Source organism: Cryptomeria japonica, chromosome 8, assembly GCF_030272615.1.
Source record: "Cryptomeria japonica chromosome 8, Sugi_1.0, whole genome shotgun sequence".
Taxonomy (NCBI): domain Eukaryota; kingdom Viridiplantae; phylum Streptophyta; class Pinopsida; order Cupressales; family Cupressaceae; genus Cryptomeria; species Cryptomeria japonica.
Window position 1 is genome coordinate 400,286,668 of NC_081412.1, and position 26,552 is coordinate 400,313,219.

At 35.7% G+C, this 26,552-nt stretch overlaps 1 protein-coding gene across 1 annotated transcript in view; it reads right to left on the reverse strand.

Moving 5' to 3' along the window:
* Positions 1–26,552, reverse strand: part of LOC131079450 (uncharacterized) — a 163,074-nt gene that overhangs the window by 54,226 nt on the left and 82,296 nt on the right. Inside the window, exons 9-19 of the mRNA XM_058017404.2 lie at positions 16,459–16,572; positions 16,261–16,322; positions 15,994–16,038; positions 15,674–15,747; positions 8,188–8,255; positions 7,998–8,066; positions 7,744–7,844; positions 7,536–7,617; positions 7,320–7,398; positions 7,073–7,160; positions 6,818–6,971 (exon numbers count right to left, since the gene is read on the reverse strand). Of these exons, the coding sequence (XP_057873387.2) occupies positions 6,818–6,971; positions 7,073–7,160; positions 7,320–7,398; positions 7,536–7,617; positions 7,744–7,844; positions 7,998–8,066; positions 8,188–8,255; positions 15,674–15,747; positions 15,994–16,038; positions 16,261–16,322; positions 16,459–16,572 (936 nt within the window). The remainder of the gene's footprint in view (positions 1–6,817; positions 6,972–7,072; positions 7,161–7,319; positions 7,399–7,535; positions 7,618–7,743; positions 7,845–7,997; positions 8,067–8,187; positions 8,256–15,673; positions 15,748–15,993; positions 16,039–16,260; positions 16,323–16,458; positions 16,573–26,552) is intronic.

A 26,552-nucleotide genomic window follows, 5' to 3' on the forward strand; every position in this document is an offset into this window, starting at 1 on the left:
TGGGGGATGAGTGAAGAATGATACGATGGTAATGTGAATGGCTAAAGGCAAAAGTAATTGATCCTTGAAATTGTTTGTCTGTGTAGGATGGATGACACCCAAAGGGGGGCCGGAGAGATGAAAAGATCGGGGAGATGAAGACTACCCACAGAGTCAAAGCGCGAATGAAATCCAATGCACAGATTGAAGATATGATCGCAGTCAAGCTAGAGGGTCACCAAGGACAAAGTGCATGATAAAGGACCACTACCACAGTACAGAAGACCAGAGTGATGTCCTTCCCTGAGCTCTGGAAAACAATGACAGGACACAAAAATGCTACAAGAACACACAGAAATGAAGAATGAACAGCTAGGTCTGAGCTGGAAAATGATTTATTTGTTTAAAGGATTAACCTATTGTAAAAATAACAACTTTTTGGCCCAATTTAATGCAATTCAAGAGGGGGCCAGAAGTTAGTTATTTGTCCAACTACCAATTTTGTCTTTTGGGACCAAAAGTTATTATGCCAGGCTGTCATTTTGTCCTGTAGTGGGGGGCAGTTGGAAAGTAGTTGGAAGGTGGTTGGGAGTTGTTGAGGTCATTGACTAAAAGCTGTTAAGATTTCTAGAGAGCAAATTTGGGCCATGAAATGGATTGAATTCTGGCCATTGATTCAGAATGTGAAATCTATAAAAGGCCAGTGCCTCTCTCATTGTAAGGAGTTAGAAAGTTAGAAGGTTAGAAAATAGAGGTAGGTAGTAGATGTTAGAAGTAGAATTAGGCATAGAGTAGGAATTGTTGAGCAAAAATTGCTGTAATGGCAGTTGAAGCAAGTGAATAAAGCATTGAAGCATGGTGTTTTGCCATTTGCCTCCTCCTGTTTGCCTGGTTTCTTTTCATCAAATTAACTAAAGTTCAGTTATTTTAATGGTAAAGTGTGAGGGTATCCGATTGATTTCAGGTACATACCATTGGAGGCTTGCTGACTGTAGGTTTTTATGCATGGTTAGTCTGAGCCTTCTATTGTTGTTAGTTCAACTATGAATGTTCATCTAAGTTGCACCAGAATTGGGTACTTAATGAATGTTTATGGCTTGAAAGTACTTTTAATCCCTTTGGAGATTGCATTGTTTCTGTGGAGTTGTGAGATTATCTTTGGCTACGAAGGAACTATCATCAATCAGATTAGACATTACTATCATTGTCGCTAGATTCTCTGAACCCTATCCCTTTGCTCTTTATTTTATCCATTTCTAGAAGTGGAGCATCAATTAGATAGCCATATCAGATGCAGGCCAGCTTGTTAGATGCATGAGTCCCCTTGAGATTACTAGCAAATCACATTAGCCTTCAATTACCCTAAGCCTAGTCATGACCTGACATTAGAAACCTTGAGGTTACCTTGTTTGTACAGTCGGAAGGCATACAAAGTTCCCTTATTCAAGAGAGAATAGGATAGACTCTGTGCATTCTATTCTGTGTTGACAGAAGTGCTAAATTTCCCCATCAACACATCCCCATTTCGAAATTTTTGCAGCACCTTGTTAATCCATATAGATGGAAACGCTCTGTAGAAGACAAAGGGTTTTCATTCTCAACTTAAATTTCGAAGGTTTTCATCTATCAAATAACCACTAGGATTTTTGTCCCATTGGTAAAAATCTGGCCACAAGTATGAATCTCAAAAAGACAACTTGATTTAATTAATTGAATTATTTTCTTGTTTGTCGCTAAAGACTGGATAAAGGGACATCACATTCAAAACTCTCAACAAGGAAAGAAAAAAGGAAATTACAGGTCTACAACTAATTTTCTAATATGCACTAGCATTGACAAGGGCACTACAGCAGGGGCAACCAGCACATAGAAAATTCCAAACTCCCCACAAACTTGCTTGTCCAACCTGAAATTGTTTGCAAATGTTGCCTAGGAGCTAGGCGCCACTTTAGGATTGGAGAAGGTCCTCAAAACTTAAGCGTCCCAACCTGGAGGACTCATGCCAAGCAACATGTGTGACACTTCAATGGTATGGTCCCTCACAAAAGTTAATAACAGTTGCAAATACCTTCAAAATCACCCTTAATCTAGTTGCCCAGCCATAAGGAAAATGACTTTAACAATCCTTGATAACTTTGGCCCCTTATCAAAACCTAACAAGCATGAAATGATGGTACAGCCTTGTTAAGGCATCACCTAGAAAAACACAATTGTACATCAAAACACCACAAAATATCTAAAAAAATCTCCAAATATAAACCCCAATAATCTGCAATCAAAAAACTTTGAAAATCTTCATTTTTGGAACCCCAAATCTGCAAAATTGTGAAAACAATGGTGATTCCTATGTAGAATCACTCCCAACCAGCTAGGAATTGTCTTCCAGATCCAAACTACCAACCAAAAGAGGGTTTTTGTCCTCAATTGATCCTGGATGAACTCACAGGTTCAATCCGGCAACATCTCATTATGTGTAAACTTCAATATAATGCAAATGTGAGCCTGAGGCATCCTTTTATAGCTTTGGAGGGAAAATAATCCATTCTGAAATTTTAAATAATTCATTTCCCACTCAACACACTTTTTGAAATATTAAAATGTCTCGTGTTAGTCCCCTTCCCCTAGGCATCCACTTTAGGGGGGCATAACGTGACTTTATAAAATTATAACACCAATGTAATATAAAATAATATTAACATTATAACTTTAGTGTGTAATTTAAATACTACTGTCCAAGTTGTGGAAGCGTCAAAGGAATACATGAAAGGAGGTCATCTATCAAAAGAGATGTTCCCAGAAAGGAGCAAACTAGTCTCAAAGTACCAACAATGTTAGCATCTAACAAATCCCGATGAAGCAATCTGCTCATAGAAATGAAAAGCTAAGTATGATGAAATATCTCTTTTTAAAGATTTCTGGTAAATTCAATGAATTTGTTTTATTTTGTTTGTGATACACTCAATTTTGTTTAGAAATTTTTGATAAAATGGCAATTGACAAAGCCCTATAATTTTTACTTTTTTCAACTATTTCGTGTATTTTTGTGAGTATTTGACCAAATGACAATAGAGATAACAATGCACCAGCTAATAATGCATTTACAAGATCACTATGAAATTAACAATATCTCTTCTATATAAAATTCAGACATTATAGTATTTTTAAATTATGATACAATTTTACCATATTCCATAACTGGACGTGATTATTCCACACATTCATAACCAAAAAGATATATAAAATTCTGAGCTTTTTATTCAGATTGATAGCTGATAGAAATACTAAGGAATATCTTATAACGCTGAATATTACTATGACTGCCTTCCTACAGACCTGTACAGCCTGCTGCAACTTCAGTAGAATCCACAATTCATCTAAAGGAGGCCATGCCTCACTCTCTCAGAATATTTCATACACTACTCACTAACATTGGCATGGCTAGCTTGTGGTGCCAATAAGGGGTACAAAAATTTTTGGAGATGATACGGCTAGAGTTTGGTAGTGAATGGGATCAACAAGAAATATTACATGCCTCTTCACTTGATGAAATTTGTTGGTAAATATTTTTCGATAAATATTCAAAAAACCTCACCACTGGAATCTGTCAGAATTTGTAGCTCTACCACAAATCAAATAACAATCTGGGATTGATTATTTTTATATTACCTTCAAATCTCCATAAATCCTCTTACATTTAGCACAAATTTGACCTCCTCATGAAGCCGACAATGAGACTGAGAAGGTTTTCGTCCTCAGGGTAAAAGAATGAACAAATTGTTCAAGCTCTGCAGATAGAGATTTCAAAAGCTGATAATGAATAGAATATATCTCTTTTTCCAATAATTCCTTTTTTAATCACTTTCCATCCAACTCTAAATTACTTTTAATTAAATATTCATCTTTTCCAACCTATAATTATTAATTACCTTTTAGATAATTAATATTTCTTTTAATTGAATATCCACCCTTTTTTCAACTTATAATTTTAATTTGTCTTTTTAGCCGTATATCCAATATTTCCTTTTGGCCGCATTTGATAGTAATAAATTGTGTTATTTTTCCAAAGTTATAACTTAAAGTATCTTTTTGAACAACCTAATTAATTAATTATTATATTATTCCCCTATTAAATCCCTCCTTTAGCCTCTAGGAGTAAAAATAAACTTCAATTCCTCTAACTTGATTTAGTTCGAAAAAGAGGACATTACATATGAATACCTCTCATGACTAGAAGTTAAATCCCCATGGATTTGAGTCCATAGTCCACTTGCAATAGACCATGCAATACAACATTGGAGACCCCCTCAATACAAGCCCAATCGACAAAACTCAAGCTAGGTCCCCAAACTCAAACCAATATAAAACTAGGCTTGATGATTGTATCAAAAAGACAATTTTTTACAAGATATCTTGGAAGTAGATTTGGAAACATTGACACTCCAAGACAGAAGTAAGTAACCCTTGCAAAGATGCAATTGAGAGGTAAGCTTAATGCTAAAGGAGGCACAAGAATATTGGACTTCCAAGTCTGAGTAAGTCAATGTGATCTCCAAGGTTGCCTACTTGTAGAAGAAATGATATCTAGAAAAAAAAACATTTGGAGATGTTAAAATTAGACGTATTAGTTTTACCAAGGTTGACCACAAGATGGTTTAGTTCACATAAAAGAGCAAGTGCATCAAATTCTTGTCATACGCCTTTAGCAAAATGTGAGAGAACATCAGGTAAAAAAATAAGATGGACAAAACCACCTCATGTAAAATACAATGATCATCCATATGAGTATATTGTCAATGAAACTCCTTCGGCTCATCAATGTAAATGCTAAAGTGGGTTGGAGAGACAGGACATACTTGTTTGACCCCAATGGCACCCCTCACAAAGTTGGAAAGACAATGACAAATACAAAAATGCCCAATAACTATCTGATAAAGCCTCCAAGCTGAAATAATGAGAATCAAGAAAACTGACATGATGCATTCTCTACAAAAAAAGGTATCTCGAAACAGTCCAAGGTCTTCAAGTCTAGAAAACAATATAAGACTATGGAAGATTGATGATGAACCTCCTTAATAACAGCCTGAAGTGTAAAAATTTGGTCAGTGGTCTAAAAATCTCTTCTGAAATCAGCCTGCCCCTGAGCTCTGAGATTTCATCTCTCCAAGCACTCAAATACTACGTGTTAACATAATAGCATTAAATTTAGCAAATATATGCCCGATAATGATATATATGCACATATTTATCTACAACCACTACACTTTACATGCACTACTTCAACCCTTCACCGACAAGGAATTCATCAAATTCATTGAACCCATATATGCATCCTATTTCATTCTATTGGAGAGGATAATTGAATTGCAAGAGCCTTTGGAACTAATGATCATGACATGAGAATGGAATTGGTGGGGCAAGTCCAAGATAGAGAAAGGATTAAGGATGAAAAAAGTGAATAAAAGCAAGAGTTATTGGTTAGATGCCAAATACATAACTTCTGTCTATCTGCAGTTTTCATGTTGATCAGATATGTAGACTCTGGCAATTGTAGCCTTGAATGATATATGAAATTGATAGCGATCTTGGCCGAATGAAGGTTGTCGTTTGACAGAGCAACCCCCACCTTCCTATTTACAATGAGCACATTCAGTCTATCAATTATCAAAGGTGGGAGAAGTTGAACACTCAATTGCACATGCCACCCTTGCAGTTACCTGAAGTGGTATTTGGAGAAACCTAGAAGACTTTTCCCTGTAGATGATGAGAAGGTGAAGAAAGGCTCCATCAAGGCTATTCAGAAAATGTACATTACAAAGGATGCATTAACATGACACGAATACACCTCATTTGCCAAACTCAAGATCTACATAAGTTTGGTAAAGATAGATGGGGAAACATTGGCACAAAAGAATCCAGTGAGATGTTCATAGTTTTATGGGCCTCCATCATTCATATGCCCACTAGCCATTTGGCTCTTACAACAGATATGTGATTCATTTCTTGCTGAGAGAATCTAACCTGCAACCAAATTCATTCACTCTATCAAGAAGAAGAAGCTTATCTCTCAAAGAAGCTTCTGGTTACACACAGTGCCCTGCATCTCATGGATTGAAAGAGGATTGAATACATGGTCAGTCAATCAGCATGGTGAAAAGGAGAGCTTGAGGAACTAATGCAGGTTGATGGGGATAAAGCTGTGCATGCAAGGTTGGTCAGAGTCCTATTGCAGAAGCTATGCTAGTCTAGTAATTCCATGAATGAAGAGTGTGACATGCCATTTGCATTGGACAATGTGCTAGATTCGTTGTTGTATTTTGTAAGTTTGTACTTTGTATCTTGAATTTGAGAAACATTTTTTTTAAATTATAGCTGCCCACAATGCCTAAAACAAGAAAAAATAATTCCTGTTCCCAGAACTTAGAGAAATATTGATCTTGCCTATTACAAATGCCATTGAATATTTTCACCAAAAATGTCATACAATGTCCATATATTCATGCATGTCAGGAAAACTACAGTTTCAAGTCCACTCAGCATGCCACATGGTCTTTTTTTCTTCATATTTCTTCCTAGAGTACATGATTGTTTTGTTGGTTGCCAATGCAATTAAAATAAATAAACCTAGATGTTAAGAAATATCATTAATCTATATGAAATACTGGCTTTTCAATATTTTTTTCCTTTCAATTACTTTCTCCTATTTCAATTCATAGGCCTGTTTTATATAAATTTGTGAAGCTCTTAAAAATTAAAACTGCTTTAAATTAACAAGATCCTATAACAAATTAAATTAAAAAGATTCTATAACAAATAAGGTGCAATGGTCTTGATAACTCACTGGCTTTAAAGATGGAGGTGATAAAATGTACAGCAACGAAGTAATAACATCCTCCACAATTGAATTAAGTGAGAGAAATCTTGAAATAGTTGGAGAAATGCTATTCAACCATGACTTCAACAAATCTTTTTTTTCAGACAAAATTGTCCTGCACCTGAAGTTCGTAAACAAGGAATTAGTTGTGACAATTTAAAGAACCACATAAGATGATCTCATAAGGCAGAAATAATTATTGTGACAGCAATCAAATCAAACCTTTGATGTGACTTTGGCCATTCAATATTTGGCTTTTCAACTTGGGCTATTAAACAATGAATAGCAACAATGATGGAAGGCTGATATACTTCACACAAAAAGTACAATCATAAAAACTTTGTGAGATACTTTGTCCTTGTGATGCAAGTTCTAGCATAAGCATCTCAGTGTTGCATGTTACAGAACTTTGGAAGCATTCAGTTTGAGGATCAAATAAATGAACAAAACCCTCTGAATTTTAGCATACCATTAAGAAAAAAATGCTGAGATCGCATGATACGCTGACTAAGCAGATCTGAGTTACAGAAAAAATCAAGACACTTGACCTATACATGACATGAAAATATTGTTGGTGCATTAAAATTTGAAAAGACCTGTAATGCCTCTGAATAGCTCATGAAGATTCAAAATAACACATGAACAAACAGCTTGCAAAAAAAAAGGCCAAGCATGTAGTACATACAGTCTTCTCCATTGCTGAATCATGGTACCTCACATGTAGAAAATTCTCATGAATTCCTTCAACTGCCAACTCATAATCGCCACTACAACATTCATTTTAATGTCGTAGTATTCAAAAGTTAAGTACGACTTGCTAGGAAAAGAAAATGGTAAAGAAATATGGGAGATCATAGAGCTACAAGAATATAGATGATGACATTAATACTCACTGGCTAGAAAAGATGTCATGCAGTCGTATAAAATTCTCAACTTCTTGTTTGCTACTATTCATTGTAGGTCCTTGAAATTTGGACTTTCGCTTTTGTAACACCTGTATAATGTATGTTATGAAGCCAATTCAAGGCAACAGAAAATATGAAATGAAATCCTTAGTGACAAAAATAATTACACTTAATTGAGGAAAATATAAAGGAAATAAAAATGAGTCCAACACATGCACTAAATTTAAGAAATATTGTACTACCTCCTTCCAAATGTCAAAAATACTGCTGGTCATATCTTTTCGACCAACTATCTGAGAACCAACATCTACCTGTATATTGAACAGTCATCACCCTCAATAAGCTTAAGATTAAGTAGAAGTGGAAAGGATATTTCCAAGGAACTATCACACGTCAACAAAACACATTACAATGAAATAATAACGTTCTTACCACATTTAATATCTCTTTTTTTCTCTTCAGAAATTGAAGAGTATTGAGACATGCCCGTATATCACATTCTGTAAACAAGATGAACACAATATTATTAAAGTTGATATGAATTTTGTCTATTTTATTGCATTGTGTATTCCGAATACTTGTTTGCATACTTTTCTCTCATGGGGTTATGTGGAAATTATTAAAAAACAATATTAAGACAATTTTAAACATAATATATATATAAAATTTAAACAATATTAAATATATATACATTATTCATTTTAAACAATATTAAATCCTAAACCATTATATATACATTTAAACAATATTAAAATTTTAAACAATATACAATCAAAATATTGAAATATTTTAATTTAATATTTAAATTATAAAGAATATTGAAACCATGAAATATGCTATATGTAACAATATACAATATACAATGGATTCATGAAAAAAACAAATAGTTACTGAATTCCAAAAAAAAAAGGCTTGCAACGATTATGGAGAATCAGAGATTAATGGTGATGTTGGAGATTACTAGTGATGATATCTTAAAAAAACAAAAAACATGAAATGAAAATACCAGAAAAAAAAATCGCACTTACCTGCAAATTGCTGCTGCTGGAGTCATCCATCACTGAGAACCATGTGTTTTTCTTTTACGTGACTAGGGTTTTTATGGACAAAAAGGCAAAAAAACATGCGTTTACTGCGTTGGAAATCGTGTTTTTCCCACATTTGGGCCATGTATGGGATTCCGACAAGTTTTCCACGAGTTAATGGCAATTTTTTGCAGTTTCCAAGCTGGGTAAAAAAACCCGCAAGTACTCGCATACTCGAAGAGCACTGTAAACCAAGGCATTGACCTTCCAATCATGATTGCCATGGGCTTGGTCCAAGTAAGCTTGTAGTTAGGAGGTCATGTTGTGACGTTTTCACACATCGCCCGATTGCAAATGGGGACCCCCACTTTTTTCTGCTTTCTAGGTTAGTTGTAGAATTTTTCACTATTAGCCTTTCACTTAGATGAAGTGTAGTATCTTAGGTGGCTAGGAAGTAATCAAGTCAAGTCTCTCTCTTTAGGATGAAGTGAGGTCGGTTAATTCTCAAGGCTTACAAAGTGAATGATTCATAATGATCATTCCATTTGATCATCTGTTGCTTGCAAAATCAGAAATGAAGTGCTGAAATTTGGCTAAAAGCAAATTGTTTTAGAGAGTCAATGCTTGGAAGAGGGGTAGGCTAGAAGTCTAAATCGTTATGAAAAAGATCAAGGAAAGGATTAGGATAGCGAAGTTGCCATTTTTAGAGGACTTTCGATGATGCCCCAAAAGCATGACCTAAGGAATGATGACTTCCTATGAAACCTCAAAAGCATGACCTAGGGATTGGCACTTCCGGTCAGGCCCTCAAAATACGAACTAAGGTTTCCTATCAGCCCTCCAATGTGCGACCTAAGGCATAATCACTTCCGGTACCCAAGCAAAAGCGCGAATTTCCTTCCACTTCCTACCTCTCCCAGCACTACCAATAGGTTGTCAAACCCGATCACTCCCATTCCATCCCCTATCCTTTCCACCCTTCTATCTACCCTCACCTTCCATTTCCATTTTCTTCCATCTTTTCTTCACCTTCTTTCCTCTCATCCATTCTTCCTTTAGCATTCATCCCTCCACTTCTCCCTCATTTCGTCACCTTCCCTTCCTTCCACCCTTAGCACATGCTTCCTTTTCCCTGCTTTCATTTCCATCTCCCCTCATTTCCATTCTTCACCTATCCATCTTTCCTTCCTACCTTTCCATTTCACCTTTCACTCCCATCTCCTTCCACTACCTTTCTTACCCTTCACCTACCATTACCACCTCACCTACATCTTCTATCCCTTCATCCTCCGTTACTTTATCCTTCACCTTCCACCCATCTTTCTTCTTGCATCCCTTATCCCTCCATCTTCCTTAATCTTTCTTCCTTTATCACCTCCTAACCATGGCATTCATCTTCCCACTTCCTAACTTCCCTTCCCTACACCCTTCCTTTCATCTTTGCTTCCTACCTTTCTTCTATCCCTTATACCTCCCAACTTCCCTTTCCCACATCCTCTAACCCACATCTCAAATCACTTACCCCTGACTTCCCTTAGCATACCTTTCCACTACCCACCTTCAACTCCTTTACTACCCTTCATAACCCGGATCCTATCCTAACCTGTCCCCCTTAATCCCTTCCCTTTGCCACGACATCCCCTTATCCCTTATGACTCTCCATCTCTCGGCATCTTCCTTACCACTCCCTATTCTTCACCGCATCTCTTCCAACTCATTATCTTCAACCCCCCTCCGCCACTATGCCACATGCTTGGGCCCCACAAACTCTAAGTTGGAGATAAAAAGTTTTTAAGGCATTAACAATGCCATCTTAGAAGCCAGATCAGCACTTCCTTTGAGGCTTCCTATGCCTTCAAAAAAGCACAAACTAATATTTCCGGTTCCTCCCTCAAGGCATGACCTAAGGATTAACGATTTCCTATAAAGCCTCCAATCCACGACCTAAGCATTTTTGACTTCCTTTGATGCCCCCAAAGCACGAACTAAGGAATGAGACTTCCAATTCCCTCTTCAAAGCATGCCCTAAGCATTTCCTTCGACCTATCAAATGTGCAAACTAAGACTTCCTTTGCTTGGGTAAAAACGTGAACCTTTTGTGTTGCTCAACTTCCACATTGGAAACACATATATTTTAAGTGCTAATCCATGAGCTGCCGCCAAGTCAGATAAGAAAGCCCGATCAGTAGGTAAGATGATTCACTTAAAACAATCACCACTGGAATTTAAACTTGAAAAAGAAAATAAAATATTGTGGCCCTTCACGTTCGAAAGGAGTAAATAAACAAATCATTAAATGGAAATCATCAAGTCGGCTATGCATGAAGAGACACACCTCCACACATTAGCACCTATAAGAGGCAGTATCCTATGTCAATCAAACATCATTTAATGCAATTGTGTTCCATAAATCTGATTGATAACCTACAGCAGTGCAAAATTCATTAAGGAGAGCATTTTTTTTATCATTTCATTGATCAAATTCCTCGTTAAGGAGGTGCGACCTTGCTTAGGGAGGCTTGGACTTGACTTGGGAACATATTTCATTCATTTTTGAAGGCAACAACAGCAGGTTTGAGCGAATTTCCATGCATGATCAGGCTTGTAGCAAACATGTAAATCAGACCTGTAGCAAACATAGGAAACAGACATGAAGTAAGCAGAACCAGATCTTAACATATCATTTGATCAAACAAAATCAGAGCACAGACAGATGCAAAGTAAAATTAAGTTTACGTTATATGTGTTTGATGCCTTCTTGTTTGTTTTGCAGGTGACAAAGGAGAGGATCAAAAGGTGCAGGTCTGGTTGAAAAGCGATCAGAACAGCGAATTTGGAGACTGAAGTTGTTCAAACATCATTCAAACTGAAGAATTCCGAGGATGAAGGACATTTGCAACCTTGTAAGAGAGAGACATCATGACCTCAAACAGTGCATATGTGATGATCAACACCTTCAAGGATGCTATTGAATGAAAGAGAAAGAAGACAGCAAAGAGCAAGCATGAGATTGACAATGCTAGAGATAAGAATTTTACAAATATCTTGAATTTCCTCTGGAAATCCAAGAAGCATTGCTAGTACAAAGGAGTAATCAAGAAAGGCAAAGAAGATCAAAGACAATCAAGACAAGGGATTCCAAGGTTGGGAAGTGAAACATATCCAAGACGAAGGAGTTTCCACACAAGATAAAGAGAATGCAAGTGATCAAGGCAGGAGATAGTTCCAGAAGAGTTAATCAAAGTTAGAAAATGATGCAATTTGGGAATATCTCCTACCTTCATCTCATTCATGATCGAGCTTGGAAATGTTGAGTATCAAGAGATATGCCTCTTTCATCTACAACTCGCAATGAGTTACAAAGATCAAGCAAACTGAGGTGGCACCAAGTCATCACTTAGCCAATCATATTATTCTAAGATAAGGCATCCAGATACAATGTACCTAACTTATCCAACAAAGAGATAACTACCACATGTGGACACAAAGTCCGATGCACCTACCCTCATCATCTATTGGTCAAATATTCAAAGGACATGTGTCACACTCGATGTAATTTTACCATTGGTCAGGCATTAAATGCTTTCTAGTGGGTGTCACAAACCCTATTAGGGTTTTCTATCCTTCAATCTCGGCCATTGATGTGGATTTGATCTTGGCCCTTCACTATAATGAGAGCACTATATAAGGCTCCACTTCTTCATTTGTAAAGGTTAATAGTGAATAGTTAATAGACAATAGTTCAGCAAAAGTCAATAGATAGTAGATAGAAGTTAGATAGCAAGCAATTAGAGTAGAGTAGGAAGAAGGCAAAAAGTTGCCAAGACATTGTTGTAAGCAGCATATTAATTTCATTAAAGATATGATTAACTTTATGTGTTGATTCAGCAATTTGCATGGTCTCTAATTCTCGTTTAATTTTCATATTGTTTAGATGAATGGAAGAACTTTGTGTATGATCAATGGTGAAATTTGTATATCCATACTACTAACACCTTGCTGATTGTAAAGTGTCTTGCGTAATCAATTGGATTCATCTTAGCTAAGCTTAACTTCTATTACTACTTCATTGATATGCCTCACCTTGAAGATATCTATGCTTGTGGTGGTGATTTGAAAATCATCAAGCTATCCCTAGAAGATCACACTAGCCTTGTGGAGATTTTCGTTGCATGTCAAAGCAAAGTTTAGTTGAGTTTCACCAAAAATTGTCCATTGCTCTTACATTCCTAGGATTAGCGTAGCATTCCTAAACCCTTTATCCTTTTTCTTTTTTTTGGTTAAGTGAAAATCCACGTTCCATCAACATTCAAAGCATTCAAGATTCAACGTAAGTCCAATGTGTGATTCCAGCAATATCAGATCATATACACTGAGTCTATCCAAGAGCACGTCAAGACCTAACATTCGGAACCTTGGAGTCATCCCATTTGATCACGTAGTTTAGCACTTGGGAATTCTTTGTTCAAGAGAGGATAGAATACTTAGTAATTTATTCTGTGTTGCATAGTGCGTAAAAACACCATCAAAAGGTCCCTAGGTCCTTATGCTTTTTCCTCCTTCATGCCTCTCATTGCCTTCAATCAGCATTATCATGCTTTGCTTTCACTTTCTCCACCCTTGGTGAGTTAGTTCACTTGTCCAAATTTTGTACCCTTATATGTCTCTAGATCTTTTTGGACAAGCTTGAATTTGGTCAATGTATTCAACCCAACTAAATTCTCATATTCTAGATCTTTTTGGATAAGGTTGAATGAATGAATGAATGCTTTTAATAACATCCACGAGAGGCCAAACAGCCTATGGGACCCACAGGTAGCCAGCAAGAAGAGTATGCAAAGACCAAAGAGCTATCTGCTAAACCTCCCTTTCCTTTTCCTCTTGCATCTTGGATCGTAAACTGTGTAACTTGATCAAGAAATCTGCGACTACCGTTATCTTTTCTTCTTCAAATAAACTGCTCAAGGTGTTTACATTTAGCGTGTCAATGTAGTGGATCCGGATATCCTTGTAAGTTGGGCATTCCATGATATAGTGCCATTCTATCTCCACAAACCCTTGGGTACAATATCTACATTTTCTATCTGCCCACTCCTCTTTAGGTATCATCCATCTTCTGGTTTCACATCGAAGTTGATGTGAGCTAGTTCTAATCTGAGCAATTAACATTTTTGCTTTCCATTTTCTTTGGTTGAATTTGGTCAATGTATTTAACACCAACCAAAATTCTCATATTGTTGATCTTTCCCTAAGTAGGCCAATGTATTCAAGCCTAATCTAAATGACAGATTTATTTAAGTATTGACCTAAAAATTACTATATCCTCATTTCCCAAATAAGACATTTTGAATTTTTGTTCACATTTTCAGTAAATATTGACCATGGACTCTTAACGGCACTCAGAGGCAAAGGAACTTCACCAATGGAATACTGTTTGCTCAAATCTGAATACAAGAATAGCGGAACACCAATGACATAAACTAGAGTCTAAGAGATCCCTATCTGGTCTATTAGATTTTATCCATCCCTCTTGGTTAGCCTCCTACATCTTGCCTCATGCCAACCTTGCTTTGATCAAAGCAGGAGATCAATGCACTGTTAAGTCTCCCAATGTAAGTATCCCTTTGCTGTACACCTTTCCATTTCATTCTTTTGATCATACATTTTGATCAGTTTATTTCTGCCATTGACTCGTTAGTCGTTACATTGCCTACGCATTGCCAATTAGAGTGTTTATCAAGAGAACCTCCCCACCTCTCCCCACAACCTTATTAAGCTACAAAATCTTAACAAAGAGGTTCCTCTTTTTAGTATATGCACTATGCAACAAGGATTGACACATCATGTACAACATCAAAAAAAACAATTTCCTAAGAAAGCAACATCATGTTCCAATTCATATATTCTACTTTTTGAGAAATGAAAACAATTATACAATTCTTTAATTTTGTTTCCTTGGAAAGGTTACAATGTTTCAAATGATTCAAGATTATCACATCTACAAATTCAATATTCCTCATGCAATTAAGAAAACAGAGTCATTCTAACAATTCAAAGGAGTACAATGGGAGGGAAAAAAGTTTCATCAATATTCACAAATACAAGGATTCTTGGACAAAACTTTCTTGAGTGAAATATATTACTGTTCATCCCAAAGGCATCAGATGCAATGTGTAGAAAGTTAGTGGGACTATTCTAGCTTTATTTTGACTCGGAGAGACACCAGATTCAAATGCACACAAAGGTTTAGCTCATATAGATAAACCACAATGGAAAATTAAAAGACCGACTTCAATGGCGCAAATATAATGTATAGGATACAATCCTAGCTAGCATCACTAAACTTCGTTGGCTCAATGTATGACAGTGCCTGAGTTTGCATGATGGTTTCTCCCCATATAGATTTTCAATCAACATTTGTATGTCTCATTTTGAACAATTAATTACATGTCATGATCATTACATTCTTGATCAGAATGGCAAGACAGAAAGAGGCATCAACAAACAGAAGGTTATGAATGAAAATTTGTAAGGAGAATACCCGAGCATCTATCCTATCCTTAAAAGCTATAGTACATTCTACAACAATTTCTTGAAATTGGCATTTAAATCAAACTATAAAACTGAGCAGTCAACACTAAATCAATTTAGAATAGGAAAAATACTGAACAACAAAAAGACTTACATTTTGAAATATTTTATCACACAACTAAAGTTACAGCTATAGCATTCAACTTACATCTATTTGTTAGATTCATAAAATATATGATGGAAATCAAAAAATTAAATGACGTAAACCAGAGTATAATTTGTATTGGATTTCATAAGATAATGACTCATATTGCAAATGACATTATCATTTAAGCCATAGCACTAAGCTAACTCACTCATACCAGTAAATTCAGCCAATGTTGTGAGGCCTCGTGCACTTGCCTTAAATCCTTCCTTGGTGCAAATATACTTAAGCCTGTAGCACAGTAAGCACTCCAAAAATTACAGTTTCAACTGAACATGATGACTCTAAGATATTATAGCTTCTTTGAGCACGTACTTTGTGTCTACAGAAATGCAAACAATCAAATGTAATTGCAAAATAAAACTTCAGATTAAAAAGATGCAATATAATAATTATTTTCAGTGAATTTCCATAGAAGTCATTTGAGAAGCATATAAGTGTCAATTATTTTTTAGGTCATAATTCATTTTGACATACCTACTCACCACCCGACTAGCACTTGGTTGCACAAAGATATGAACCCTGTTCAAAATCAAAAAATTGATGATCACGTGCATCACATATGTAAATCCAAATAGAAGATCAGTGACTTCAAAAAACATGAACCTTATTTCATTAAAATCTAGTCACAATATTCTAAGTGCACTCAAATCCAAGAAGACTGCTTTATTTCAGAACAAGAAATCAGGACATCCATTTCCAGATCAATTAACAGCATAAAATTGGTAAGGAATAAAAAAATACCTCGCTACCTGGCGTAGAGAACGCAAGGCAGGTGCATATAGATCATTGCAGATGCAAATCACCTTGATACAAAATTTATCAAATTAAGTTTCACAACAAACTATATTATCAATATTGATGTAGATGATGATCTTATCATCTAAAAAGCCAAGAGAAAAAATCTATTTCAATTATAATCTAGATAAAATTCCGGCTTACAGGTCTTGACAATCTGCCAGACTTTGACGAGCCTTTCTTCTTGGTAGCATTTAATGATTGTGTATTACTTCCATCATTCTCCTTCTCTAAAGTGTACTTCTTTTCTGAAGAAAGCTTTAAATATTCATATCCATGCAAAGCACAAAGGAACACAAGCAATAAGATAAATGTTAATTTAGCATTCCAATTATATTTACCTTAGCATAAGACTAACATGATTATATGATATCTACACAAGCATAGTACCAATACCAAAGCATTTACTGCTATCTAAATCATAATCATATGAATGCAGAGTACAATGTTAATGATGTCTTGATGCTAGAAGTCCTGACATCAACAAGAAAAAACATGCCAATATACAAGGTTAACCATGCAGAATAAACTATTGCTTGTGGAACTCAAATACCAGTAAACATCAAACTTCAAGACATGGTAGCCAGAATTTTTCGATCTTGTGCTGATGAGGCTCAAGGCACAAATATTAGCCCATGCTTAAAAACTTACCAAGAGGTCTAAGCTCAAGATGCACCAAAAAGAAATTTTCCAACACATCAAACAAACCAGCCAATGATGACAAGCAAACCCATTGATCACAGGAGGAATCACTCCAGCCTTGTAAATGACCAAAGCACATATGCAGGAGTTCCTTTAGAGCAACACCATATTAAATTTTCTAAAAATGTTTTGTATTGCATTGCAGCTAAAATACTGATTAAAATATTGCTTTAATATGAAAGGGATGGGGGGGGGAATAAAAGTTGGGTTTTTAGAGCAGTGCTTGACCCCTGTATGTGTGGTTAACGTACTTTGTTGAGTATTTAATTGCAGGAAGAATCAAAGAAAATAGCTTTTTATTTATGATGCTATTACAGTAGCTGCTGAAATATCTATTAACTTGGAAACTATTAAAACCCAAATGAGAATTTAGCACTGACGTAATCAAAGACATGAGGTTCCATGATGATGTTATTTGTTTACAGCCCCACACAACAAGCCAATATAAAGCAAAGAAATATCTCCATTGAAAATTCATGGAGGACCTTCTAGATCCCATGGGAAGAAAGGAATCCAAGCAAAGAAAAAGAAGAAATAAAAAGTGATAGATTAAGCATAAGCAATAGATATAAATATTCCTCAATTATTTAAAGACATATGCACCTGTTTTTTTGGTATTCCTTGTAGCATGCATTACATATTGAACTTAAGCAAGTTAGCTGCTATTTTCCAGGGCTTTATTTCAGCTGTTACTATTACCTTTACATTGGAGATACAATCACAATTGAAGTTCATCTCACATGCATTCTATAAACTCTCAACTAAAAGTATACCAATGCTAATCTTTTGACTATTTTATGTGATAATTTTCACAATATTTGATGATAATCCTCAATTTTCTCGATCATTGCATACATTAAGTCTTAATTTCATAGATATATGGTAATGAATTGTTAATGCATGGTAGCTTATGCAAGATAAGATCTTCCTAACCTTCCTTGTTCTGTTATTCATCTACATGCTTCATGTCTGATTTATATTACATATGATTATCGGATTGTACAAACATTGCTTATCATTAAGTTATCGGGTTAAATTAGCCGATACATACTTGCTATCGGATGCATAAACATTGGCACCGATTCACATCTGTTAGCGGGCTTAATTATATCGAGCATATTTGTTATCGGGTTTAATGAATACACCGCTTCATTTGGCATTAAACATTGGTTAACAAATGCACCGGTTGGATTATATTCATCATGCACTTTGAATCATCGATGTTTATCTGAACCGATTCATTAAATAGATCAGTCATTATATTATGATATTACAATATGCTATCGGGGGTTTTTGAACCGATAATCAGCATTGTGTTAATGGTATAATTGTAAAGGCACCGATCAATGGGTGCATTGATCGGTCATGCCTAACACCAATCGACCGGTTGCCTAAATGATATATATGCCAATTGAATTCATTTGGAGAGACATAGAAAATATTAAATGATCTCTCTCCTTCAGACCTGCAGATAAAAATCAGATTTATTAGATATTGACATAATTCCTGATATCCATTTATAGCATTCATAGTTCATAACTTGTTCTTCAATTAAAATTGAAATAACTTTACATGGTATCAGAGCCAAGGTAATCGAACCTTAGGCTATTCAATTTTGATAAAATTCAAGGACTAAGTTACAAACTACATCACATTTCCATAATGGCCAACGCTATCAGATTCGAAGATAGACTCGGAGGTAGCGAAGATTTTTCAGCTTGGAAGTTTAGAATCAAAACGATTTTAAGAGAAAACAAAGTTGATTCATATGTCCAAACTGAAAGTGCACAACCAGAAGATGAAACCGAGAAATCCACATGGATCGAGGGAAATGATAAGGCTATTAAAATAATAGTGGATGGGGTAAGAAATAATATAATGCCCATCATTAGAAAGCAGGAGACGGCTTATAAAATGTTCAAGGCACTTGAAAGGACATTTGAGATATCAAATGCAAGTCGTAGTCTAGCACTAAAACGAGAAATAAATCATATCACAATGAACAAAGGGGAGACAATCAACGCCTACTTCATGCGGATATCAGTTCTAAAAGATGAACTTGCAACTCTAGACTACGAGATCCGAGGCAAAGAACTAACACTCATTGCTTTAGATGGGTTGCCTAGTGGATGGAGCACATTCGTCCAAGGCATCAGTGCAAGGTCCAAATATCCTAAGTTTGAAAGACTAAGAGATGACTGTCTACAAGAAGAATCCCGATTGAACAAGGTAGGAATAAAACAGAAGAATACAGATGAAGACTTGCAAGTCCTAAATACAAACATCAATAAGAAATACAAAAAGAAGCAATTCAGGAAAAGAAAAGCTAAACAAGGCAAGAACACTTCTAAGAAAGACCTATCACATGTTCAATGTTATAGGTGTGACAAATTCAGACACTATGTTGCAAACTGTCCGGAGAAAGGGAAGCAAGCCACATTTGCAAAAGTGAGGAAATCTAGAAAAGAAAATGACTCCGAGAACTATGTCCTCTACTCAGCACTTACAAGCCATACTTCAAACAAATCTAACTCATGGGTGATCGACAATGGTTCATCCAAACACATCACCGGCTTTAGAGAAATACTAGACTCCATGATAGAGAAAGATGATGAGGAAGTAACCATCGGAGACGATTCTTCACATCCAGTCAGAGGAATTGGAACCTGCACCATCAAACTGAAGACAGGCATGTCACTACGACTTGAAGAAGTACTATATGTTCCAGGCATCAAAAGAAATCTAATCTCCATATCAGCACTAGAAGATCAAGGATACAGAGTGACCTTCATGGAAAACAAGGTGTTGGCTTGGCCAAAGAGATCCTCCATCAAAGACGCTAAGGTCATTGGTCGAAGACAAGGCTATTTGTATGAGCTATGTACAGAGCCCAATCTAGCATTGATCCATGAAGCAACTAATGCAAATGAAGTATGGCGCAGGAGATTAGGCCATCTGAATTATAGAGCTTTGTCAACCATGGGAAACCTTGTCACAGGTCTACCTAAGTTGAAGCAATATCATTCAGAGGCATGCAACAAGTGTGCCTTAGGTAAAAATACCAAAAATGCATTTCAGAATAGTACTAGGAAAACTAGCAAAGTTTTGGAGTTAATTCATTCTGATGTATGTGGACCTATGTCCGTACCCTCGCTAGGGGGATTTTTGTACTATGTAATTTTTGTTGATGACTACTCTAGGAAGACGTGGATCTACTTTCTGAAATGTAAAGAATCAGAAGAGATCCTAAGTAGGTTCAAAGAGTTTAAAACATTAACAGAAAATCTCTCTGAAAACAAAATTAAAACCTTGAGAACTGACAATGGGGGGGAATACACATCAGGACTATTTAAAGACTTTTGTAGAAATTCTGGGATTAAGAGGGAGTTGACAATACCTTATAATCCACAACAAAATGGAGTAGCTGAAAGGAAAAATAGGACCATAGTAGAAGCTGCCAAAGCCATGATACTAGATCAAAATCTAAACTTGAACCTTTGGGCAGAAGCAACTAACACTGCTGTGTACATACAAAATGGATGTCCTCATTCACACCTTGAAGATAAAACTCCTGAGGAAGTCTTTACCAAGACAAATCCAAATATCAACCATCTTAGGATATTTGGGTGTCCAGTCTATATTCATGTACCTAAAGAGAAAAGACTAAAACTAGAACCCTCTGGAAAAAGGGGAATACTTGTAGGATACAGTGAAACTTCTAAAGCCTACAGAATCTATGTACAAGGGCAGAGAAATATTGAACTCAGTAGGGATGTAATCTTCGAAGAAAATTTAGCCTTCAAAAGAGCCCAAAATACAATAGAACCTGAAATTCATAATCCTACTCCTAACCTAGAAGAAGAACCTACTCCTGAGCTTCAAAGGGAGTATCTTGAGGAAACTATAAGTGAAACACAAGACCCACCTATAGATAATTGCAAGAAAAGACCACTATGGGCCACCAAAACTATAGTAGAAGATCAGAAGTTTGCTGCTCCTTCAGGAACCTTCAGGGAAAGCAAGAGGCCTAATAAATTCATCAACTATGTTGCACTTATGAATGATCTCTCTAAAGCTGAACCTAACAATGTTTCAAATGCACTCAAACATCAAGTACGGATAGATGCCATGACTGAAGAATATCAGTCCATTATGAAGAATGATGTTTGGGAGATTGTTCCTAGGCCAACCAAGAAGTCTGTCGTGTCTTCTAAATGGTTGTTTAAAATCAAGCATGCTGCAGATGGCAGTATTGAAAAACACAAGGCCAGATTTGTAGCTAGAGGGTTCTCATAGAAGGAAGGAATAGATTACGAAGAAACATTTGCACCTGTTGCCAGGTACAAATCAGTAAGAGTTGTCCTAGCCATTACAGCAGCAAAGGGGTGGAAGGTACATCAGATGGATGTTAAGACAGCATTCCTAAATGGCGAGATCGTGGAAGAAGTCTACTTAGAGCAACCTGAAGGGTTTGAAATTCATGATGCAAAGTCTCATGTGTGTAGACTCAAGAAAGCTCTTTATGGGCTCAAACAGGCTCCCAGAGTTTGGTATGAAAGAATTGACACCTATCTCTCAAAGCTGGGTTTCTCTAAGAATGATGCAGATCCTAATCTCTACCTCAAAAGAAATAAAGGTGATATGTTAATATTAATTCTATATGTTGATGACTTATTAATTACAGGAGATGATCACCTAATAGATCAATGCAAGAAAGATCTATCCACAGAATTTGATATGAAAGACTTGGAGCTTCTTCATTACTTCCTAGGATTGGAAGTATGGCAAAATTCTGATAATATTGTACTGAACTAAGGGAAGTACACCTTGGACATATTGACAAGATTTGGAATGCTAAACTGCAGACCCATGACCTCTCCTATGGAAACCAACTTCCATAAACTTAAAGAAGCAGCAGCAGAATCAAGACCTACTGACCCCACTCAATACAGGCAGATAATTGGGTCCCTGATGTATCTAGTAAATACAAGGCCAAATATCTGCTATGCTATTAATGCCTTAAGTCAGTTCATGTGTGAACCTAAGGAGATACACCTGGTTGCAGTAAAGCATATAATGAGATATCTACAAGGTACCCTAAAGCTTGGTCTTAAATATGAAAAGGTTGACATAGATCTACATGGATTTACAGATTCAGATTGGGCTGGCAGTGTGACTGACAGAAAGAGCACTTCAGGGTGCTGCTTCAGTTTAGGGTCAACCATGATATCCTGGATCAGCATAAAACAATCTTCAGTAGCTCAGAGTTCCACAGAGGCTGAATATATTGCAGCTTCAATGGCTGCCCGAGAAGCAGTATGGCTAAAGAAATTGCTCGTGGGATTATTTGGAGAACCTATGAAACCTACAGTCATTCAGTGTGATAATCAAAGCTATATAAAACTTTCTGTAAATCCAGTATTTCATGACAGGTCCAAACATATTGAGATTCCATATCACTATGTACGAGATATGGTTGACAGGAATGTGATAAAGTTAGAATATGTGTGTACAGGAGATCAAACTGCAGATATTCTGACCAAACCACTTTCCAGAGTGAAGGTTGATCACTTCAGAAAGGGTTTAGGTATGATAGAAAGGTAATCTGCTTTGTAATCTATACTTACATATATTTAAGATGTTTAAGGTGTAAACTTCTTTGTCATGTTTGGACTATCTCTTGGCTTCTTGCCACCTGTGTTCATATCTAAGAGGTGACGATCTCTCAAATACTAAACACTTGTATGTAGACATCATAAGGTGACGATCTTATAATAGTCAAACCAGTAATCATGTTGGATCACTGGTAAGTCATGGATGTGCCATGACTATGTTGTGATACAACATTTGTACAAATGTTATTGCATTATCACAACTTGGATATGATGAGAACTTAGCACTTCTCATATGGTTATCCTTGTGTTGCATGTTAGGCAATACTGATCACGTGTAGGTGATATCTCAACCATTGATCATGTTGGATCTCTGGTAAGTCATGGATGTGCCATGACTATGTTGTGATAAACATTTATAAATGTTATTGCACTTATCACAACTTGGATATGATGAGAAACTAACCTTTCTCATAGACTTATCCTTAAGTATTGCGTGTTAGGCAATACTGATATCATGTGTTAGGTGATATCTTGATGAATCTTACAGATCACATGTTTTGGTGATTTCTCACATGATCAGGTTGCCTTATCTATCTTCCAAAGCTAAGAGGGAGTGTTAATGCATGGTAGCTTATGCAAGATAAGATCTTCCTAACCTTCCTTGTTCTGTTATTCATCTACATGCTTCATGTCTGATTTATATTACATATGATTATCGGATTGTACAAACATTGCTTATCATTAAGTTATCGGGTTAAATTAGCCGATACATACTTGCTATCGGATGCATAAACATTGGCACCGATTCACATCTGTTATTGGGCTTAATTATATCGAGCATATTTGTTATCGGGTTTAATGAATACACCGCTTCATTTGGCATTAAACATTGGTTAACAAATGCACCGGTTGGATTATATTCATCGTGCACTTTGAATCATCGATGTTTATCTGAACCGATTCATTAAATAGATCAGTCATTATACTATGATATTACAATATGCTATCGGGGGTTTTTGAACCGATAATCAGCATTGTGTTAATGGTATAATTGTAAAGGCACCGATCAATGGGTGCATTGATCGGTCATGCCTAAAAGGCATGACCGGTCAATACACCAATTGACCGGTTGCCTAAATGATATATATGCCAATTGAATTCATTTGGAGAAGACATAGAAAATATTAAATGATCTCTCTCCTTCAGACCTGCAGATAAAAATCAAATTTATTAGATATTGACATAATTCCTCATATCCATATATAGCATTCATAGTTCATAACTTGATCTTCAATTAAAATTGAAATAACTTTACATGAATTAGTGCTATAGCCCTCTTCCTCTAAGACATGGAGTTACTCGAATCTCTAATTTATTAAGGTATTCCATCTAATTGTGATTTTCATGCAATCCTGAATTTTATTTAAAAATTATCATGTTATTTCACATTTCTTGTGCTTTATGTTTCGAATTTTGAAGATTCTTCTTTAAAATCAAACAAATCCTGATTATGAGTCAGTTCCTCTCAAGAAGTGGGGTTTTGTAAGTCTCGTAGATATGGAAAAGATGAGTGTAAATTGAGGACCTCTAGGATGATGTAGAGACCCTGTTGATGGACATTGCAATTCAACACACAAGTTGACCATAGCAGCCGAACTATTGAAACTTCTGGACACAATTCTTGATCTGCAAAAATGCAGACACTAAATGGTTTTTAAAACAATATCTATTAGAAGATATGCTTCCACTGGTTTTTCATACTGTCACATCCCGTATAATTAGTCTAGCTTGATTATTGAATTATTGTGTATTAATTATTTAATAGCAAACACTTACGCAAGATGGTATGATTATGCTCTCAGTCTTTAAAGAATGATTATGATGGTGATGAATGATGAATGATTATGTTAGTTTGACAAGAATTAGCGGCACTCTTCAGGTACGAGAGAGAGTATCATTGAAGAGAAGGTTTTAGCTAATTGGGACAACTTGTCATGATGGAAGTAATACACACACACTCACCTAGATCCATGTAGTTAGGTTGCATGTGTGCGAATAAGATTAGGTATTTTGGGATTTGATATTTGGATAATCAGTAGAGCTCATACCAGCTTTGAGTCATAAGACAAATTCTTCATAAGGTGCTACTTGGTAATATGTAGTAGTATCTTGACATTTCATTAATAGAACCAAACTAAACTAGAATCAGCACGGGAATGCAAATGCTATTCTCCTTTTATCTATTTATTTTACAATTAAAAAAATGAAATAATATTGGTAGTAAATGATATTATATTTAATAAAAAAATTATGTACAATATATTTTATTTAAATATTATTCAAAAGATAAAATAAAATAAATTTTAATATCAAATTATGTGATACCTTTGTTTTATTGGAAGGGAGGAAATGTTATTGTTCCTATGGGAAAATATACTCCCACAGTCATGACATCTTGGAGGAGACTGCGAGTCCTTATGACTCTTACGAAGATGGTAATGATGTCTCTGTGAGAGTTGAAGATCAATTTTCTTTTGGAGCAATGGGTATTTAGTGTACCTGAGGCAACAACACTCGACATAGCAAAATTGTTAGCAAAATAATTACAGTGTGCATAAGCTTCTTTGCGTTTGTTTACTTCTGGTAAGCCTAGTCAAAAGGCAGAACAATGTTAACTCTTGCATAGGGTAAACAACAGATGTTATGACTTTCAAAACTGTAAAATGTGTCCATTTTATTCACTAGTAATGTAAGGTAGTTGGGTGTTTATTTAATTTATTATCACCTCTAGTTCAGCTCTCTCTGTTTGTAAAAATTTAAATGCAATCCTTATGTAGAATGCCAGTAGTAGGTTGGAAGTTTTTTTTACTTGATTCATCAAGTTCTGCCTGGAGAAATTCTGTTTTGTCAATCTCAAAATTTGATTGTTTTTTTCCTATAAGTGACTTTCTTGAGCAAATATAAGCTGAATCAAAGCATTTTGAGCCATGGTGACATAATGGCTGGCTCCTTGATTTCTTCTTTCAATCGCTAATAAAGTGATCTGTCATTGCATTATATTGCTGGGCATGTGCATGATTACCTTACAATATTGCTTTAATTTGACGTTGTCCAAATGATGAGTTGTGTTATTCTTCACTATGGCCTTTAAAAGAAAACAAAGTATTAAAGGCAGAGTCAATGATAGAGATATGCTGAGTTGTGCTATCCTTCCTGAGATATATTTTAATTACATTTTGATAAAATATGTTTAAAATGAATCTAATTACTTGAGCACTTCTGAAATAAATTGTAGAATGTGAAGAAGGTTTGTTTTGTGAAAATTTCCTATATTCCATTATTCTTGTAAGATTTGAAAAAATAATGTTCATCTCTAGTTTAGTTTATGGAATTAGGAGTTTCCCATGACATGAGAGATTTGATTGAACTATTAATTATTTTCATGACTCAAATTGGGTTTGCCATTCTCATGGGCTGTAGGTACAAGGAATTCTCTGGTTTTAACCTTAATCCATTGTCCCATGGCAATTATCATGGTAGATATTGCTAGCATCTTGAATATATACAGATACAACTCATGTGGTTGGTTCTTATCTTTAAAAAAAACTGGGTAATGCATCTGAGTAAGGTCTGCAACAAAGTCTGTAACTGTCACAGGAAATAAAATTCATAAAACAATATTTTTCAGCATGTCTTTAACTTAGTAGAAGTTTTCTTAGAAAAGTTAAAACAGATTCTATGTAAATTTTGGTTCAGTCAACAAAAGAGCCATGTGCTCTAACCTATGTCACAAGGTTCGAGTTCGAGTTCGTGTTTGCAAGCCATTAAATTCGGACGAAATTTGACAAGGGGAAAAAGTTCGCAAAAAATTCGTGATTAAATTTGCCTTTATAAATTTGATTTTTTTAAATATAAGTAATA